Here is a 19,034-nt window from a genome sequence, read left to right on the forward strand (position 1 = left end):
TGGTAAATGGAATTAATAAATATATTAATCTAAGCTATTCAAGGGCTAAAAAAAATAAAAAAAAAAAAACTGCTTTTTTGAATTTTGTTTACTTATTTAATCATTTTGCAGCACTTACACAACAGCTGATAGCCAAAACACAAAAACAAAAGACGCGCAATTTTTATAGCCCAGAGAATATCGAGAATTTAAGGATGAGCCTTGAAAGCGGGGAAAGGGAGAGTGGATCGGACCAGTTCAGCTTTCCTCCTAGCTGGAAGGATAACGCCAGGATGCAGGTGCAGTTCGCCATGTTCCGGTCGCGACACCTGGACACCGAGGACTACGACGCAAAGATGAAATTCTGGACAGACCTGATCACGAAGTACTTGAAGTTTTGCGGCAGACCCATCTTTAGTCTCCGGGATCTGCAACTCCAGTTTATGCGGGGCGACCAATTACCCGCCTGCCTGGATACCGTGATATCCGAGCTACAGCAAAGGAAACAGATCCGATCCCGCAGTGAATTCGAACACGATCCCGCGAATTCCTGGAGCGGCTGGCTGGTCAACAGCCTGGTGAAGCGTCCCCTCTCCTGGAGCTGGTCCAAAATCAAGCACAGCGTGGTTTCGGAGGATCTGGAGGCCTCCGCTTTGGTGGAATGGATTCACCTTGATGCCTTAAACGTATGTATAGATAGTATATAAATATAGAAAACTGATTTTGGGGTTCCGAATTAGAAATCTTTTCAAAACTTTTCGGTTTCTTATTAAAAAGATATATTAAAAATAAATATTATACTTTTTGAAGTGCATAACACCAATAATGGTTGTATAATCTGTAAGATAATTGCATTTACTATGAAAAAACACGATTATATCATGGAACATGTTCGTAATCAAACACCAAAATGTTATCTAAAGAAATAAGAGATCCTAAACATGTACATATGTATGCAAATCTTTATAGAGCACCTGCGACCTCATAGCCGAAAAAGTGTTATCCGAGAACAGTGGAAAACTCCTGCATTTCGACACCTTTAAAACACTCTGCAAGGCTCAACAAGTGCGCATTCATTCAGACAAAGATTTCTGCGTTTGCTTGCTGGCCTTAAATGTTCGCCAACTCGTCGGTCTGGAATTCGAGGTTAAAAAAGGATTACGCCAGATTCATTTGGTCAAAATACCAAGTAAGTTTCCTCAGCTATAAATAGGTATATTATTTTATTAACCATCTTCAATTTAGAAAAAGACGGCGATGATCTCAACATAAGCCAAGAAGATCATGACGTCTACAATCAACAGAATGCTCAGGCCCAGTTACTCAAGCAGTTGGAAGACCTGGAGGAGCAGATAAAGGTGAACGACGAAAAAGCACGTCAGTACTTGAAGGAAAACAAGCGTCAAATGGCCAAAACATATCTACGAAAAAGGCATCTCCTGGAGAAGAAACACGAACGTCTTAGCATTGCCTTGCACAACATCGAGTCCCTTTTGTCCAGTGTGGAAGAGGCCCGAAACAGTGGCGTTGTGCTCGACGCCTTGAAAACAGGTTCAAATTCCCTTAAGAAGATTCTCTCTGATTCTGGCCTGAAATACGACAACGTAGACGAAGTTCTGGCCGATGTTCGGGAAACTCTCGACCAACATCGTGAGGTTCAGGACGTTTTGTCCAATAGCGTCGTGGAGGGAGCGAACCAGGATGAGGATCAGCTGGAACAGGAATTGCGCGATCTATGCGGCGAATCATCGCCAGCTAAATTCACGCCACTCATCAACAACAACAAGGAGAAGGCGGAGGTTGTGATCACGGACGAGGAGATGATTGCCATGCTGCAAGATCTCGAGGTTGAGGATGGTACTGTGTCCCAAATGAGTACCAGAACCGTAAAAACTATGCAGGGGCTTTGAAATACGTTTCGATATTTGTGTTTTTCTAGAATGGCATGTCAACTGTTGTGAAATAAAGTTAATAAATTAATTGTAAAATCCAAAAGATTTGTTCGTAATTGCTTTATTCTATCATTCTGTACAAAATGCGTCCTTATCATAAAGTATTGCTTAGGGCTATGGCTAGACAAATGTTTCCGTAAGTAGGAATTCAAAAATATACATACATACATGTCTTAGGTAAAGGTACAAATATAAGGATATACACATGTCTGCGTCCCTTCGATTCCACATGCCATATTCCATGGAATCGTGCAGAACAAGATGAGTAGTGTACACCGATATATCGTAAGGCAATACAGCGATATCGCCGGGGTGCATGTGCATACTCTCGTTTATGCTTTGCACTTTATATAGGCGTATAAATATAAGAAATCCGAAGCACTTGCAGTATGCTCCTTTGTTCTGGGTCGAGCTATGTATGTTGGACTTATGTATTATTAAATCACTAAGGCAAATTTGCGCTCTATATATTGCGTAATGTCAAAAGCAGACGCGCCACTCCCCCTCCATTCCCAGTCGCTATCCCCGTGTTCTTGAGGTTTGTTATGTGTGGATTTGGAAAAGTATCAAAATACTTAAAATCGTACAGATGAAACAGATCAGGACCGGCAGGATCACAATGAAGCGCAGTGACCTGAAATGAATATATATAGATTATATATCATAGTTCTCTGTTTTAAGATAGATTACGCACCTTCCTTGCCCGAGGGCTGGGTGTCAGAGATTCAGGTCCATGTCTGCCTCCAAATCGATGTGGTTGATCGAGTTGCCGGCGCTGTTGAAGATCTGATTATCGGCATTGCTGTTCTCCGCGGTTCCGCTAACATCTCCGCTGCGCTTCGATTTACCTAACAGCCAGCAAGAGAATACTTTGACCAAATGTCGCACATTAATATAACGATGATGGAGTTGTCGTTGTAAATGAGCAAGGAAATCAAAAGGAAAGGAAAACCATAACAAGACACCTGGCTACGAGTACAAACCGTGATACATACAATCATTATCCTCTAGTGCTAGCAATTAGAAAAGTATTAACTGGCTGAAACTGAAACCTGCGCTGATCCTCCGACTGGAGTTTTGGGTCTGGGATGTCAAGTGTGCTGGGATGTGGGGGATATAGTTCTGCAGAAAAACTTACCGCCTGTGAAGCACAGACAGCCCTCGTCATCGCTCGGCGACTCGCGTCTTGAGCTCTTCAGCTTCAGCTCCTTGTTCAGCTCGTTCAGGCAGCGCTGATAGTAGTCGTAGTCCTTCAGATACCAAACCGGAGGCCAGCGGTGCTCGCGCAAGTACTCCTGATTATCCTGATGCAGCGCCTTCAGGCCCTTGAGTGAGAACTTACAAATAAGGTTGTAATTGACGCACAGGTACGACATGCACCACTCGGCCAACTGATGTGCGTTGTGCAGCTGGGGAATACAGTAAATGTAGTATTATTTATTTCATATTAATAATATATTTTATACCTTTACTGGCTCCAGCAACTTTAGACAGTGATCCACCGTTTCATTGGTTTCGTTCTGGGAAATCAGAGTGAGATCTTCGATAACGCGGCACTCAACCAGGTTGAGCAGTCGCGGCAGGCATAGTCGGTTGGCCAGCTCCAGTAGATTGAGGCACTTGACGGCCGAGATTGGCGGAATCTGGTCAGTGTACAGGTAGCACAGCAGCTTGTGGAATGTGTAGATTGTAACGCCGGGGAAAACGATCTGGGGCGAGGGGATTGCACAATAATATTGGGTAACTTAAGGATCCTATGACCGTTCCTACCACATTGGAATGTGCCTCCCGAAAGTCGCCCAGCAGCATGGCGCGCATGACATCACAGCGACCAACTAGCACAGCGCGATGGGCCTGTAAGTCAGGGAGATTAAGTTTAATAGTTTTGGGGTTTTAAAGCATATATGTACCTTCATCAAACCGTCGTCCAATTCAAAGGTGACATCGCTGAAACAACCGTCACCAATGCAATGCCGTTCCATGCTTTCTTTTATGCGCTAAAATATCAAATAAATAGGTGAATGTTAATGGGTTTTAATAGAGAGAGAGGTATAGAAGTGCTTACGAGACAAATGTGCGGATTGGGCTCATCGCTGGAGTTTTCCATAACCGTTTGAGGCCTCGAAAGCAGCTGAGTCAGTTGCGGCAGTTCTAGCAGATCGGCAGCTTCTCTGATTTCCTGCAAGCACAAAATGAAATTGAGTTAAATTTAAATATTAATCCTGATTCACTACAAGATACTACCTGAAGATTACTGCAATCCTTGTCTATAGTTCCAGTATAAATAAATCTCAGGCACTGGTGCAGGGCTTGCGGAGAGATTAGTTTGCTGAGGGTGACTATTGTCTGCAGGCCATTCACTCCACGTTGATTCTCCACGTGCACCAGTCGAATGCTCTGCAGAACCGGATGATGCAGCTCCCTGTACAAATCGTTCGACCTCTTGGACTCCATGAGAGGCAGTGCCTGATAACTGGAGCGGCGCTTCAGGTGTTCCCACATGCTGCTGAGAATAGAAACACCTCAATGAAACACCTTACAAGATCTGCAATCGATACCCACCGTTGTGTGCGTGATTCGTACCGGATCAATGATTCCGTGTCGTCATTGAAGTCCGCAATCGTGGCCTCGCCGAATGTGGAGCTGACCATGCTAGACTCGCTGCTGCTCCGCCCGCCCATGTCGGTCAGCTCGGTGCTCAGCAGGCGCTGGAAGATGCTGGACGCGGCGGCCAGCATGAATCTGTGCACGGCGAACTTGGTGCCACCCGCTCCGACCAGAACCAAGTCGGTGTAGGCCTGCGACAGGAACATGTTGTAGATGTCCTGCCGGTAGTGACCGACCATTACGGTGACCTCCGGTGGCGGCGGCTTCGGTGGCCGAAACGGCGCCTGCAGCAGCGGCTTCTGTACCTTCTTCAGGTTCGTCATCCAGAAGCGCTGCTGTCGGCGCGCAATCAACGCGGATCGGATGGCGTTCTCAAAGACCTCGTTCACCCCGAAGTAGGTGAAGACGCTGGTCTCGTAGTAGGCCACTCCCAGCTCCTTGGCCACGGCACGTGCCTCATCCGGCATTACCAGGTCGCTCTTCAATGCGGCCCTGTAAAAAATAATATTAGGTGGATTAATAAAGGTAGGATATTTTTAAAGAATTTTTTACATTGATTCAAAAAAGTAAATACACATTTAGTTTAATTCAAAGAATTTGGTAAGAACATTTAACTACAAAACCCTATAAATAGAATTAGGGTAAGTAATTGTAAGAATTTTTCACATTGATTAGTTCAATGAATTTGTTAAGAACATTAAGAAAAAATAATGTTAAGTTGAATTATAAAAGTAAAAAATTATAAAAGAATTTTTCAAATTGATTCAAAATGTAAATAAACTTTTTGTTTAGTTTAAAGAATTGGTTAAAAACATTTAACTACAATTATATTAAAAAGAAAACCCTATTAATATAATTAGGGTAAGAAATTGTTGAAGTACTTTTCACTTTAATTAAAAAAAGTATAGGAAAATTTGGTCAAGTTCAATGAATTTGTTAAAAACATTTAACTGTATAAATATAAATAGAATGAAAAGTTACTTTTAATTAAATGCCCTTAATTTAGTTTAAGAAAAATCAAACTGAATCACAGAAATTGCGTAAAAGCGGTTATACTCAGTTTAAAAACATTGAATCGGCTCTTTAGTGCTTTCGTTCAAAAGCCAAAAATAAATTTATACCTAAAGAATAATTCAATTAATAAAAAGACCCACAATATGTTTAATTAGAAAATGGAAACTAAGGAAAATGTTACTTTAAATGGAAAGCCCTTGATTTAATTTAAGAAAAATCATACTGAATCACAGAAATCGCGTAAAAGCGGTTATTCTCAGTTTGAAAACATTGAATCAGCTATTTAGTGCTTTCGTTTAAGAGCTAAAAATAAATGTATACCTAAAGAATAATTCAATTAATAACAAGAGGGAACGTTATAGTCGGATGCCCCGACTATCAGATACCCGTTACTCAGGTAAAGGGAGTGCGAGGGAGATGGAGATAGAGATAGAAAACGTTGATCACGCATAACTTTTTAACGAATGGTCCGATTTGAAAAATTTCTTCTACATTTCGATAGGTATTGATAAACACAATAAAACTGCATTTTTACTTTTCCAAAATATTAAAATTTTTAAAATCGTATATAAGCGATGGTGGGCGTTAGAGGGGGCGTGGCACCATTTTGAAACAAACTTGCGCTGCGTAGGAATTCCTAGAATCTGCATGCAAAATGCCAATCTTCTAGCTTCTATAGTTTCCGAGATCTCAGCGTTCATACGGACAGACGGACAGACAGACAGACAGACAGACAGACAGACAGACAGACAGACGGACAGACGGACAGACGGACATGGCTAGATCGACTCGGCTAGTGATCCTGATCAAGAATATATATACTTTATGGGGTCGGAAACGCTTCCTTCTACCTGTTACATACTTTTGCACGAATACAATATACCCTTTTACTCTACGAGTAACGGGTATAAAAAGACCCACAAGGTGTTTAATTAGAAATGAAAACTATAGAGAACCGGCTGAAACCTGTTAGTTTGACATATAGCGTATACCTCACAAAGGTTCCCTTCTCGCCAAAATACGAGAGATAGTTCTCGTCGCGGTACATATAGCGCAGGTCGTTCTTGCAGCCGACTAGAATGACGGGCACATCCGGACAGAAGCGGCGAATTTCCGGATACCACATCATCTTGCAGTTGCGCAGGGAAATCGGACTGGCAATGGAAAAGCACAGCAGCACCACATCGGATCTGTGGGTCAAGGAGAACGTTATAGTATTTGACATTGAATGAATTTAAATGAGTACCAACCTGCCGTAGGCGAAACGCCGATCCTTGTCGTGGTCACCGAAAGTGTCCCACAGGCGAAGCGACACATTTACTCCGTCCACCACCTCCCAGGATCGCTCGAGTACCTTTGAATGGAAAAACAATGGAGTAAATTGGATTCTTTTCCTATAATGATAACCTACATCTTTATATATGCGATACTGATCGATGGCCCAGACGGTCGGCACATGTGTCGAAAGTAGCTGGGATAGCGAGACGTGTTTGTTGCAGGCTCTGGCGCAGATCAGTCGGGTCTTGCCCACCGCCGTGTCCCCCACCAGGACGCACTTCACCAACTCTTGGTGCGGCTGCTCGTTGTCCATTTTGGGCATGCACTGGTGCAGTGTCTAAAAATGCCGCGACTAGGTTATGGAATCTGAAATGGAATGGTTGATTTAATAATTAAGAAATCAAATACATAATTATTATAATAATTATACATTATATACAGACATCAAATGCTTGATAAATACCTAATTATTATAATAATTTTACATTATATACATATATTTTTAAGATAGCAATAAACTATTTATTTATTACGTTATTAAAAGACAAGTTCCCTCTTTTGATACAACACTGAACTGCGTAGAATCACCATTATAGCAATGGTCCTCGGTTTTGGTAAAGTCTATCGCTGATGCTAAATTCTAGTCTAACAATCGACTTGCTAAATAATTGATTACACAAAATATCGTCTGACCCGTGCTTAATTCCCCACTGAACAGAGTACTTTAATGAATTTGATTGATCAACTTAATTAACTACTTTATGAAATGGAAATAATTTTGTAAATGGATTTTAATACTGTTTAAAAAACTCGTCTACATTGATGGAAATATTGTTTAGTCTAGATCCCTCTGTTTATTTATGTTTATTACAGGGAAAATACTCAATGGGCTACCATTAAACCTCCTCAGATTCATATTATTGTGGGAAATTCGGTATCTTATTGAATCCAGTTTATCGCTGGCCGTAAAACCCAATCCAAATTCATTGACCCCCGGTCTATTTGTCACGGAGGAAGTTGAGTCCAGTGTATCTGATAAGCTCTTTTGGTCTCTAATTGAACTTAATTGGGACTGCACTAAAAATATCTGCCATCAATCCTCAAGTCGCAATGAGCACGCTTCTTCCTGCGTGGCCCACACTGCATGGGAATCCATTGTCCGGTCTTCCCGACGAACTGCAGTCTATTTTCGGAAGCGCTTCAAACCCAAAACAATAACAATACAATTGAAGACCGTTGAGCGGTCGGCCAATGCGGTCGCTTTTTTCTACAGGAGTGTGTTTATCCGAAGTCTTCACATTTCTTTCCATTCTACATTCTACAAATTGACGGACGTTAACCCTAATAATTATATATGTAGCAATCGGTTTTCTTTGTTAATGGTTTTTTATAAACTTATCTTTCCATTATAGCAAAGTCTGAAGAATTACGAAAAGCTATTGATAAACAAATACAACTTTTTTATGATTATTTTTTACACTTACGTACATATAGTAAACAAATATAAAAATAAAAATTTTATCTAATTCTTAAGCAAAATATTTCTATATGGTTTACTTTACTTTTTAAAATTTGTTTCTTTTGTAGACCAAATGGCCTAATATAAAAAAAGTAAGATTAATAATTACTTTTAAAAACCTGAAGTTTTCTATAATTTTTACTAAAGGTATTTTATGAAATCCAAAAATATTCTTTTAATAACGGTTTTAAATCTTTTATGACCACTTAACACTTAAAACTAAATATATTTATAGACAGGATCTAAGTAATACACCATGCGAGGTGTGAAACTGGCGAGATAATTAGCCATTGGGCATTTTGGTCGCGAGAAGCATGTTAGCATAATTAACGTATTACCGTATGGCCCATCATAGCGGCAATCTTTGGCTTATTTTTTGCCATGTCTGGGAAGTCTCCTTTTTTCAATTTTTGCCAGCTTATTGATTTTCTCGTGCCATTGCAAAACGGTCACAAACACCGTTACCAAACCCACACAGGCACACGCAGAGCACACAGGCACGGGAACTTTGAGAGGGGATCTTGAAGTTCCCACTCTCCAGTCCGGCTAAACTTGGCCCATTTCTGAGACCATAAGGAAAAATCGTTCAATCCGAGAAATATATTTAACCTTTACGCAGCAGAACTTGCACTTTTTTTGTTCGCACAACACCCACTTTAGTGGGTAAACAATTTGATTAGAACTTAATTTGATTGCTGGTCGAAGCGAGGCGGACTCATCTCCCCGGACGAAACGTACTACTCACCTCTGGAAACGCCTGATCCCACGAATTATACGAATTTGCCTCAATGTTCTTACTTTTGCGTATTGCACTTATCAACACGCACACCAAAGCACGGCATTTTACAACAATTTGCATTTATTTCTGCACCCACACACCGATGGCGACGCAGTTTGTGGTCCGCGAACACACACTTTACGGCTGGGATGGCAAAAAAATGGCATCGCCACAAAACTGGCTGGCGACTGCGGCGGATTGGCGAGTGTTTGTTTGCCAGCAGCACTATCAATAAAATAAAGTAACAAAATGCAGTTACAGCCCGCGGATTCTTTTTTTTGCAGTCGGCCAGTTTTGGACAACTGCGGCGGGTTGGAGAGCGGCGTTGCCAGACGATTCGATAACGGGTATTCACGGGATTTGTACTTTTATAACGGCTTCTTTTTAGGGTTGTTGCAGTAGCTTTTAAATTAGGAAATAAATTTAGTTAATATAGAATATTTTAAATTATTCAAGGAATTAGAAAATGTATTTAATTATTATCAGACATTTGCATATGAGCTTCTGTTATCTAGTCCAGTCTGGAAGAGTTTTAACACAGCGAATTAATTGTATAAACAACTAAAACATAACAAAATTAAGAAAAAGTTTTTTGTAGGTAGTTCTTCTTAAAAATCTCTTTTTACATTCAAATAAGAATACCAAGCCACAGAAGCTTTTTAAGTGGCATCCCCTCCTCGGAACCACTATACTTTCAACGATCTGGTAGCGCATTGAACTAGTTCCCATATTGCAAAGAGCTGGCAGCCCTGCGAACAGATGATTATTTGCTATTGTAGTTGTTGCGAAACGAACAGAACTTAATTTTTGGCCGAAAAGCGATTTAAATTTGATTAGACGCGGATACAACCGGCTCGGAAAACTACCTCGCCCACTTCCGCAAATCCAAACGTACGGGCGCAACGTGAAGCCGGAGTTCCGTCGTTTCTAGTATTTCAGAAACTCAATGTATCTAACGTGCAGAAAATCGATTTTTGCCTTCACAGCGATTTTGGGTCGACGGTTGGCAGCTAAAAATCAGATTTCCGCCAGCGGACTCCACTAAAGCGCACTTATTTCGCACAGGTCAAGTGCGGTGACGACGACGACCAGCATTTCAGTAACACATCGATCGATTGGCACGCTCCGGAAGCCCAAGATGACCATAGCCGAGGGTTCGCAAAAGTCCGCGACCAGAAAGCCCGACAACATGGAGCCCATTTTGAGGTAAGTGATTGCAGAGTCATTTACCTAAGAGGTCTAAAAATCCCCTTTTGTAGGTTGAACAACATTGAGAAGTCGCTGCAGGACACGCGGGACTACCGAGGATTGCAGCTGGAGAATGGTTTGAAGGTCCTGCTGATCAGCGATCCCAAAACAGATGTCTCCGCCGCCGCGCTGTCCGTGCAAGTGGGGTAAATGGGTCTAAAAAGCCTGTAAAAATCCATCTAATAAGTATGAACCTTTTAGCCACATGTCGGATCCCACAAACCTCCCCGGATTGGCCCACTTTTGCGAGCACATGCTCTTCCTGGGCACCGAGAAGTATCCGCATGAGAACGGCTACACCACTTACCTCTCGCAGAGCGGTGGAAGCAGCAATGCCGCCACCTATCCCCTGATGACCAAGTACCACTTCCACGTGGCGCCGGACAAGTTGGACGGAGCCCTGGATCGCTTCGCCCAGTTCTTCATTGCCCCATTATTCACGCCCAGCGCCACTGAGCGGGAAATCAATGCGGTAATCATAGAATAATTTATTTACTCCAACCCAAAACTAAAACTTTATAATAACAGGTAAATTCCGAGCACGAGAAGAACCTGCCCAGCGATCTGTGGCGCATTAAGCAGGTAAACAGGCACTTGGCCAAGCCGGATCATGCCTACAGCAAGTTTGGGAGTGGCAACAAGACCACTCTCTCGGAAATACCCAAGTCCAAGAACATAGATGTGCGGGATGAGCTGCTCAAGTTCCACAAGCAGTGGTATTCGGCCAACATAATGTGCCTGGCTGTAATTGGAAAAGAATCGCTGGACGAACTGGAGGGCATGGTCTTGGAGAAGTTCTCCGAAATCGAAAACAAGAACGTCGATGTTCCGAGTTGGCCACGTCATCCCTACGCCGAGGAGCGCTATGGCCAGAAGGTGAAGATAGTGCCCATCAAAGACATCCGATCGCTTACCATAAGCTTCACCACAGACGATCTGACGGAGTTCTACAAGTCGGGCGTAAGTTTAAGGTAGCACAGTTACCTAGCACGATTCCTCTGTAGTTATCCTATTAAACCTCTTTTTTAATTATAGCCCGATAACTACTTGACGCACCTCATCGGTCACGAGGGCAAGGGAAGCATTCTATCCGAACTGCGCCGTTTGGGCTGGTGCAATGAGTGAGTTCACCAAGATTTAATGCTTATTCCTTTTCTAATTACTTCTACTTTTTGCAGTCTAATGGCCGGACATCAGAACACGCAAAACGGCTTTGGGTTCTTCGACATTGTGGTCGATCTCACTCAGGAGGGCCTGGAGCACGTAGACGATATTGTTAAGATCGTTTTCCAGTATTTGGGAATGCTGCGCGAGGAGGGTCCCAAGAAGTGGATCTTTGACGAGTGCGTAAAGCTCAACGAAATGCGATTCCGATTCAAGGAAAAGGAGCAGCCGGAGAGCCTGGTCACGCATGCCGTTTCGTCCATGCAGATATTCCCCCTGGAGGAGGTACTTATCGCTCCATATCTGAGCAACGAATGGCGACCGGACTTGATTAAAAGTTTACTAGATGAGCTGGTGCCCTCCAAGAGCCGCATCGTAATGGTGAGCCAGAGTTTTGAGCAGGACTGCGACCTGGCGGAGCCCTACTACAAAACTAAGTACGGCGTTGAGCGCGTGACCAAGGATACTGTGCAAGTGAGTTGGGCTTTCTCTGGCAGTTATTCAAAAATTAATCGTTTTTTCACTTTTTTAGTGCTGGGAGAATTGTGATCTTAACGAGAACCTCAAGCTGGCACTGCCAAACAGCTTCATACCCACGAACTTTGACATTTCCGAGGTTCCAGCCGATGCTCCCAAACATCCCACTATCATCATGGATACGCCCATTTTGAGGGTGTGGCACAAGCAGGATAATCAGTTCAATAAACCGAAGGCCTGCATGACATTCGACATGTCCAATCCGATTGCCTATCTGGATCCTTTAAACTGCAATCTGAACCATATGATGGTGATGCTGCTGAAGGATCAGTTGAATGAGTACTTGTACGATGCAGAGCTAGCCAGTTTGAAGCTCAGTGTGATGGGAAAGACGTGCGGCATCGATGTGGGTTTGCCTAACTCAATTATAAACCTTGAAAATTAATTTAAAAATGTATTCCCCACAGTTTACCATTCGCGGTTTCAGTGACAAGCAGGTCGTTTTGCTGGAGAAACTCTTAGATCATCTGTTTGACTTCAGCATCGACGAGAAACGATTCGACATCCTGAAGGAGGAATACGTACGTTCACTGAAAAACTTTAAGGCTGAGCAACCCTATCAGCATTCCATCTACTATTTAGCTCTTTTGTTAACCGAAAACGCCTGGGCGAATGTGGAGCTCTTGGACGCCATGGAACGTAAGCCAAACGCCTCACTTATCTTTGATATAAATGTGTTTATTTATAAGATTTCCTTTGGTAGTCGTTACCTACGATCGAGTGTTGAACTTTGCCAAGGAGTTCTTCCAGCGGCTGCACACAGAGTGCTTTATTTTCGGCAATGTGACCAAGCAGCAGGCTACGGACATCGCGGGGCGAGTGAACACCCGACTGGAGGCCACCAATGCCTCGAAGCTTCCCATTTTGGCAAGGCAGATGCTGAAGAAGCGAGAGTACAAGCTGCTTGCAGGTAAGTAACTTGTATTTCTCTAACTTCCTTTTACTGAGAGATCTTATTATGTTCCCCTAAAGGCGACAGCTATTTATTCGAGAAGGAGAACGAGTTCCACAAAAGCTCCTGCACGCAGCTCTACCTGCAATGCGGCGCCCAAACGGATCGCACAAACATTATGGTTAATCTGGTGTCCCAGGTTCTCTCCGAACCCTGCTACGATTGCCTGCGCACAAAGGAGCAGCTGGGCTACATTGTGTTTAGTGGAGTGCGTAAGGTGAATGGAGCGAATGGCATTCGCATCATTGTGCAGTCCGCCAAGCACCCGTCTTTTGTGGAGGATCGTATTGAGAACTTTCTGCAAACTTATCTGGTAATGAATAATCATTATTAATAGTAGCTAAATTAATTCACATTTCTCTTATCCCAGCAAGTAATTGAGGACATGCCCTTGGATGAGTTCGAGCGACACAAGGAGGCTCTGGCCGTGAAGAAGCTGGAGAAGCCGAAGACCATTTTCCAGCAATTCAGCCAGTTCTATGGTGAAATCGCCATGCAGACGTATCACTTTGAGAGGGAAGAGGATGAGGTGGCGATACTGCGTAAGATAAGCAAGGCCGACTTTGTGGATTACTTCAAGGTGAGTAGATATGGTTAATCTTAAAACTTTACTGTCTAAAAACCTCATTACGCATTACAGAAATTCATCGCAAAGGATGGCGAGGAGCGACGCGTTCTGTCCGTGCACATTGTGTCCCAGCAGACCGACGAGAATGCCTCTGCCGAGGCGGAGCCGCTGGAGATTACGAACATGGAGCGACACAAGCCAATCAACGATATAGTGACCTTTAAGGCATGCAAGGAGCTGTATCCCATCGGACTGCCATTCCTCGACATCAAGGCCAAGGGAGCACGCAGCAAGCTGTAAAGTGGCAACGGATTTATGGACTTCTTTTTAAATAGCACATGGTTTTGGTCTCTCTTTGTTTTAATTGCCGCCCATCCGGATATACAAACGTTGTTCTGTCATTCACAAATATAAAAGAATCTGAATAAGAAGCGAATTCTGCTTAATGTACGGACTGCCCAGAAGCACACTGTTCGGTATGGAGAAGCCCATGTCGAGCTTGTTCAGCGCCTGTGAACTGAGGTCCTGCGTCATCCGGTGGCTCTGATCCAGTATGGAGATTTTATGCTTCAGCGGCACATCCTCGGTCCACTTGGTATTCTGAAAGATGCCGCCCATTTCAATCACAACGTTGTCGCTTTGGCCAGGTTTTGATGAAGGGTTAAAGATGCCGTATCCCAGTTGCAGGTTCAGCAGCTCGCGGTTCATATGATGGAAGGTGCATTTGAGTTGCAAAGATTTGCCTTTTAAATGGGATTTATTTTGTATTGATTTTATTTATAATTTATAATGAATTTCCTACCTTTAAAGCTGAAAATGGGACTGCTGACGGTGGCCAACTGAGGGGCTTTTATAAGTTCCGTAACGTTCTCTAATTTCCAGTAGTAAGTGAATAGCTCTACATCCTGATCGGCCAGCACCGTGTTATTGAACTTGTCAACTTCGTTATCTCGAGGCCCCAAATCTGAGTTACCCTTTGTCTCTAGGTTTTTAAGAGTGGGTGTCTTTTTAGCACCAAAATCTGGTGCAACTTCGTTCTCCTCCGCTTTGAAACTACTTGAATCGGCTATCGTTTTAGCAGGATCTATTGGCTTAAACAGCGGCAGCGGAGCAATATTAATAGGTTTCGCGGTTGGTTGTGGAGTCGCCAAAGGAGTGGTAATCCCGGTATTCACTTTTAGACCATTTGCCTTGGCCAAGTGCACCAAAATCAGTTTCATGACGCGCAGTTCTTCGTAAAGTTTGTTCTCCAGACTCCGAAAGGCCATGTTCATTTCTTCTGTAAATGGAATATAATAAATCTTAGGATTTCAAGGGTAAGAGAAGACATAACCCACCCGATCCGCAGACTCCTTTCAGGGTTTTCGTGGTGACAGCCTCGGCAGATGCCTTTACCTCCCCAGCGGTCACTGTGCAAACAGCCTTTTGGACTTCACTGGGTAATTTTGGAACGGTTTTATCATCCGAGGGATTGCTGGTGATGTTCAGTAGTCCTCCGTCGATCTCCTCCTCCAGTGCTTTCGCCAAGGAGATCAGAACAAAGCATATAATCCATCTAATAAACTTCCTATCCATTGCTATTTTGAAGATCTTTTAGAAGCGTTCAGCACAGAGATATCTTTCGAATTGGAACATCCAAACGGAACTGTCGATTCTTTGAGAAATTGGCAAAAAGACAGAGTATTTGGGGGAGCACCACCTTGAGCCGCTTGTTCACGTGGATTTATTGCTCGGCGTGCCTCTTGTCTTCTGGTGTGTGGAACTACTTTTAGACTCTTAGAATGGGACCCTCCCACCGAACTCTAAAAATAGTGACCATTTTTGATGGCTTCTCTATTATGAACTATGAATGAATGAAACACATTCGCACAACTTTTGTGATTTTGTTTAAATGCGATGTAAGAGAAATATATTTTTATTTCGTTACCATTATTATTATTTATATTCTTTGTTTAATGAATTTAAAAATAGAATATTGCATTTTCCGTAAGTAAAATTTCTTTGCCTAAATTGGTGTAACTTTAATATAAAAATTTAGTTTTCATTTAAGTCTATATTTTATTTTCTCGTTAACAACTTTTTGTGTTTTTGTTCAAATGCAATGTAAGAAAAATATACAATTGCTAAATTTGTAAAAGTTTTTAATTCGTTACCCTTATAATTATTTATTTACTTTAATGAATTTGAAAATGGAATATTGCATTTTCCGTAGGTAAAATATCTTTGCCTAAATTGGAGTAACTTGAATATAATAATTTAGTTTTAATGTAAGACTATTTATTATTTGTTCTTTAGCAATCCAGCAATCTCCAGTGGATCATAAAATGGGCTTATAATAATAGATTTTAACGTTTTATAATTAAATAAAAACATAAATATGTTGGGCAAGTACAAAATGAAAGCTAAAGTTTATACCATCTACGTATTATTCAAGATATACATAATTTGAAAATGGAATATTGCATTTTCCGTAGGTAAAATATCCTTGCCTAAATTGGTATAACTTAAATATAATAATTTAGTTTTAATGTAAGACTAAATATTATTTTTTCTTTAGGAATCCAGTAATTTCCAGTGGTTTAAAAACTTAGTTTATAATAATAGATTTTAACGTTTTATAATTAAATAAAAACATAAATATGTTGGGCAAGTACAAAATTAAAGCTAAAGTTGATACCATCTACGTATATCTCAAGGATTAAATATTTTATAGATTCCTATTAATAATCCTCCTAATATTTAATCCCTATCCCATGGAGAAGAAGGACAATCGGAAGGCCATTTCGACCATGTTTTGTGGAACATCGGATCGGTGGCACACGTAGACTTCCTTCGCAGGCGACTGAAACAGCCTACCGACCACCACAAAGCGACTGCTCTTCGAAGATTGGGCCTGGCTCTCCGCTTTGGAGGCCTCCAGGGTCATTCCATGCTCCTTGACCAGCGATACGGCATGACTGTGCCCATTGGAACTCGTCTGTGCTCTCGAGGATTCCGACAGCTGCCGGCGGTAGTGCTTCGACTTCTCCAGCACGGCGTGGATGAGGTGACATGCCTGGCGGATCTCCGAAAGAAACGAGGAACTCTCCGAGGATCCATCGGTAAAGGGAGCAAACAACGACCCACTGGCCATGTCAATGTACACGTAATGGAGCACCGAGTTCTTCCAGCCGGCGGAAATCTTCACCGGCACCACATTGTTGATCTCCTTCCACATGGACTCGGTCATCTGGCTCTGGTTGTGGCTCTCTGCCCCGAGATTCAGTCCATAGTGCAGCGGATGCTGTACGGCAAAGTTCTCCCAGTCGGAACCGCTGTCCGAATCCTCGCCAGCGCCATGCAGCTGGGAGTCGCTGGGCGTCAGGCTGTGGATGGAGGAGCCGCCGCCGAGAGAGGAGCATAGTTGAGCCTCCTCCTCCACTGTCGAATTCCCCAGCCCGGTTAGCTTCTGCTTGAGGAACGTCTCCAGCCGGCTGTTGGTCTCCTTTTCCGCCTCCCTGCTGGAATCCTCGCCAGCGATGGCCTCTAGGACCTCGGGTCTCTTGTTGGAAACGGACCAGAACATGGCCAGTGATTCAATGCCGCACTGGACGAGGTGATCCAGCGTCTCCTGGATCTCCTCGATGTAGAAGAGCGAAGGACCAATTACCGCATCGGGCGCCATGTCCGGAGCATCGAAGATCTTTAGGATGACGGCCAGACTGAGATGATTCCTGGTGCAGATGGTGAGGAAATAGCGACCCGTGGCGCTGGGTAAAACGATCTCCTCCCAGACGTACATCTCACGAACGCGGATTCCCGGCGCCGCTCCCAGCAGCTCGAAGATGCCGCGGCACCTCAGGAATCCCTCCACACTGACCCGAATCTCTGGAGGCAACAGACTGGCCACCAGGAAGCCATCAAAGTACAAGGCGCTGCCGTAGATGAAGAATTCCCTATGCGTAGTCAGTGGCTCATCGTTCCAGTTGCGGTAGTCCATGGCCTCCATTTCACTCAGGGCATCAAAGATCCTCAACTGGGCTTCTTTGGGCAATGGTAAACTTCTCGAGTGGCCCAGGAGCTCCTCGAAGCGGATCTGCCCACGACACCTGGCCAGCAGGCGGGTCCTTTGGATCTCGCAAAAGTGGCGAAGGAAGAGCTTCAAACCGGAACCGCTGTTACCCGGATCTCCGGTTTCTCCTCCCTCCTGACTGAAGCTCTCCAGGACCAAGCCAGGCAGCGAGAAGCGTATGTAACCAATCAGCTCATCCGATCTCAGGCTGCACTCCTCCGCACTGCAGAGTCCTCCGGCGTAGGCAAAGAGCACTAGGAAACCATTGAGCCGTCGGTAGTTCACATGGTATAGCACCTGATCCACCCGGAGACGCGAACTCAGCGGTTGGGTGTGGAGTTCACTGAGCACGGCGTGGAGCGTGAGGAAACTGCCGCGGGCCTTGAAGAGGAAATTATCGGGGGTTTCCGGGAAGTAGTACAGCGAATCCTGCTGCTGTTCATGCTGATAGCATTCCGGTGGCAGGAGCAACATGGCAAAGGGCAGGGCCACCTCCGAATTATCAGCTTGGTTCTCCTCCAACAACATTTCCTCGAATTTCTCCGTGAACATGGCAAAGTTCTCCACCCTGGACAACTGCTCATCCTGCTGCCTGCCTGGAGTACAAGAAGGATCGGTGGTGGGTAAGGAGGTATCCGCAGAGCAGGACTGGAAACCCAGGCACACCTGAGTGGGCTCCACGAACTGCTGCAGCAGCTCATCCACATTGCCGGCATACAGTTCTATGCCATTCAGGGATCTGAACCAATCACCGCGCTTAATGCCATGCTGCAGGGCACTCAAATCGTGGACGAAGCCATCCACCATCAGGCACTCGGGTTGATCTGGAAACGGGAGCACCCGGAAGCCCAGGATGGATTCCACTGCCGTGGATCTTCGACCGAATCGAAAGCGATCGGCGGCTGTGATCACGAGCTCCAGTTTCTTGGAATCTTGGGCAGCGGTCTTGAACTGTGAGAAGCGGAACTCTTGCGGTTCCAACTGGTTTTGGTTCTGATTCTGATTCTGATTATTGCTGTGCTGCTGCTGGCGACGCGACGACTTCTTTCCCAGGCGCAGCGATCGTCGCATGAACTCCACCCGCCGCTCCACCGATCCGCCCGTCCTCTCATTTCTCACATACTCCATGTAGAAGAGACTCCCGTCGGTGGCCACGTACTCCTCCCAGTTGGCCAGATCGCTGGCATCGCTGTAGGAGTTGCTCAGCGAGGAGTTCGAACTGGAGAAGGCCTCCGAGGCGAGGCTGCCCGGCGATTTGCGCATTGTACCGCGGGGATTTCGGATTAGTTATTGTTATTTATCTATTATCCCAGTTATAAACTCTACTTCTTCCGCCGCGAGAAACCGCCTCTGTTGAGCTCCGAATGTCGACTAACAGGCCAGTTGA

At 44.0% G+C, this 19,034-nt stretch overlaps 5 protein-coding genes across 10 annotated transcripts; 2 read left to right on the forward strand and 3 right to left on the reverse strand.

The window, feature by feature from the left end:
- The first annotated feature begins 111 nt into the window (after positions 1-111).
- LOC108057400 (charged multivesicular body protein 7) lies at positions 112-1,974 on the forward strand. The gene is made up of 3 exons (XM_017141646.3): positions 112-665; positions 949-1,168; positions 1,225-1,974. The coding sequence occupies exons 1-3, from the start codon at positions 195-197 to the stop codon at positions 1,887-1,889; spliced, it is 1,356 nt and encodes a 451-aa protein (XP_016997135.2). The 5' UTR covers positions 112-194; the 3' UTR covers positions 1,890-1,974.
- A 2-nt stretch (positions 1,975-1,976) lies between these two features.
- Positions 1,977-9,442, reverse strand: RhoBTB (Rho-related BTB domain containing). 6 transcript variants are annotated; one of them, XM_070215842.1, is made up of 13 exons: positions 9,095-9,442; positions 6,964-7,196; positions 6,803-6,906; positions 6,545-6,742; positions 4,494-5,030; positions 4,176-4,437; positions 3,997-4,110; positions 3,842-3,928; positions 3,702-3,785; positions 3,398-3,640; positions 3,070-3,340; positions 2,626-2,779; positions 1,977-2,565 (listed from the first exon to the last, which is right to left on the reverse strand). In XM_070215842.1, exons 2-12 carry the CDS (start codon positions 7,150-7,152, stop codon positions 2,649-2,651), a joined length of 2,220 nt encoding a protein of 739 aa, XP_070071943.1. In that variant the 5' UTR covers positions 7,153-7,196; positions 9,095-9,442; the 3' UTR covers positions 1,977-2,565; positions 2,626-2,648. The 6 variants fall into 6 exon arrangements, with proteins under 6 accessions (XP_070071943.1, XP_016997140.1, XP_016997138.1 ...); XM_017141651.3 differs by having other exon boundaries at positions 2,626-2,800; positions 4,176-4,434; positions 4,515-5,030; positions 9,095-9,441; XM_017141649.3 differs by having other exon boundaries at positions 2,626-2,800; positions 4,515-5,030; positions 9,095-9,441.
- A 449-nt stretch (positions 9,443-9,891) lies between these two features.
- Ide (Insulin degrading metalloproteinase) lies at positions 9,892-14,027 on the forward strand. The gene is made up of 13 exons (XM_017141660.3): positions 9,892-10,129; positions 10,193-10,333; positions 10,387-10,521; positions 10,577-10,847; positions 10,904-11,335; positions 11,411-11,496; positions 11,554-12,013; positions 12,072-12,422; positions 12,484-12,715; positions 12,780-12,986; positions 13,049-13,341; positions 13,399-13,608; positions 13,669-14,027. The coding sequence occupies exons 1-13, from the start codon at positions 10,074-10,076 to the stop codon at positions 13,894-13,896; spliced, it is 3,102 nt and encodes a 1,033-aa protein (XP_016997149.3). The 5' UTR covers positions 9,892-10,073; the 3' UTR covers positions 13,897-14,027.
- LOC108057411 (uncharacterized) lies at positions 13,999-15,392 on the reverse strand. The gene is made up of 3 exons (XM_017141661.3): positions 14,934-15,392; positions 14,399-14,875; positions 13,999-14,339 (listed from the first exon to the last, which is right to left on the reverse strand). Exons 1-3 carry the CDS (start codon positions 15,169-15,171, stop codon positions 13,999-14,001), a joined length of 1,056 nt encoding a protein of 351 aa, XP_016997150.2. The 5' UTR covers positions 15,172-15,392.
- Positions 15,393-16,182: 790 nt separating this feature from the next.
- Positions 16,183-19,005, reverse strand: in (protein inturned). The gene has a single exon (XM_017141710.3). It carries the CDS (start codon positions 18,908-18,910, stop codon positions 16,343-16,345), a length of 2,568 nt encoding a protein of 855 aa, XP_016997199.2. The 5' UTR covers positions 18,911-19,005; the 3' UTR covers positions 16,183-16,342.
- Positions 19,006-19,034: the final 29 nt, after the last annotated feature.

Source organism: Drosophila takahashii, chromosome 3L (genome assembly GCF_030179915.1).
Source record: "Drosophila takahashii strain IR98-3 E-12201 chromosome 3L, DtakHiC1v2, whole genome shotgun sequence".
NCBI classification, from domain to species: Eukaryota; Metazoa; Arthropoda; class Insecta; order Diptera; family Drosophilidae; genus Drosophila; species Drosophila takahashii.

Bases quoted from the DNA above. Each gene is read 5' to 3' on its own strand.
- RhoBTB (XM_017141647.3), bottom strand. From the start codon at position 7,152: ATGCCCAAAATGGACAACGAGCAGCCGCACCAAGAGTTGGTGAAGTGC. The intron at 6,907-6,963 runs GTAGGTTATCAT...TTCCATTCAAAG, and splicing joins AGTATCGCATATATAAAGAT to GTACTCGAGCGATCCTGGGA. The intron at 3,641-3,701 runs GTAGGAACGGTC...CCCTCGCCCCAG, and splicing joins GGGAGGCACATTCCAATGTG to ATCGTTTTCCCCGGCGTTAC.
- LOC108057411 (XM_017141661.3), bottom strand. From the start codon at position 15,171: ATGGATAGGAAGTTTATTAGATGGATTATATGCTTTGTTCTGATCTCC. The intron at 14,876-14,933 runs GTGGGTTATGTC...TTCCATTTACAG, and splicing joins GAAAGGAGTCTGCGGATCGG to AAGAAATGAACATGGCCTTT. The intron at 14,340-14,398 runs GTAGGAAATTCA...CCCATTTAAAAG, and splicing joins TCCCATTTTCAGCTTTAAAG to GCAAATCTTTGCAACTCAAA.
- LOC108057400 (XM_017141646.3), top strand. From the start codon at position 195: ATGAGCCTTGAAAGCGGGGAAAGGGAGAGTGGATCGGACCAGTTCAGC. The intron at 666-948 runs GTATGTATAGAT...AAATCTTTATAG, and splicing joins TTCACCTTGATGCCTTAAAC to AGCACCTGCGACCTCATAGC. The intron at 1,169-1,224 runs GTAAGTTTCCTC...TCTTCAATTTAG, and splicing joins TCATTTGGTCAAAATACCAA to AAAAAGACGGCGATGATCTC.
- in (XM_017141710.3), bottom strand. From the start codon at position 18,910: ATGCGCAAATCGCCGGGCAGCCTCGCCTCGGAGGCCTTCTCCAGTTCG.
- Ide (XM_017141660.3), top strand. From the start codon at position 10,074: ATGTATCTAACGTGCAGAAAATCGATTTTTGCCTTCACAGCGATTTTG. The intron at 11,497-11,553 runs GTGAGTTCACCA...TACTTTTTGCAG, and splicing joins CGTTTGGGCTGGTGCAATGA to TCTAATGGCCGGACATCAGA. The intron at 12,423-12,483 runs GTGGGTTTGCCT...TATTCCCCACAG, and splicing joins GAAAGACGTGCGGCATCGAT to TTTACCATTCGCGGTTTCAG.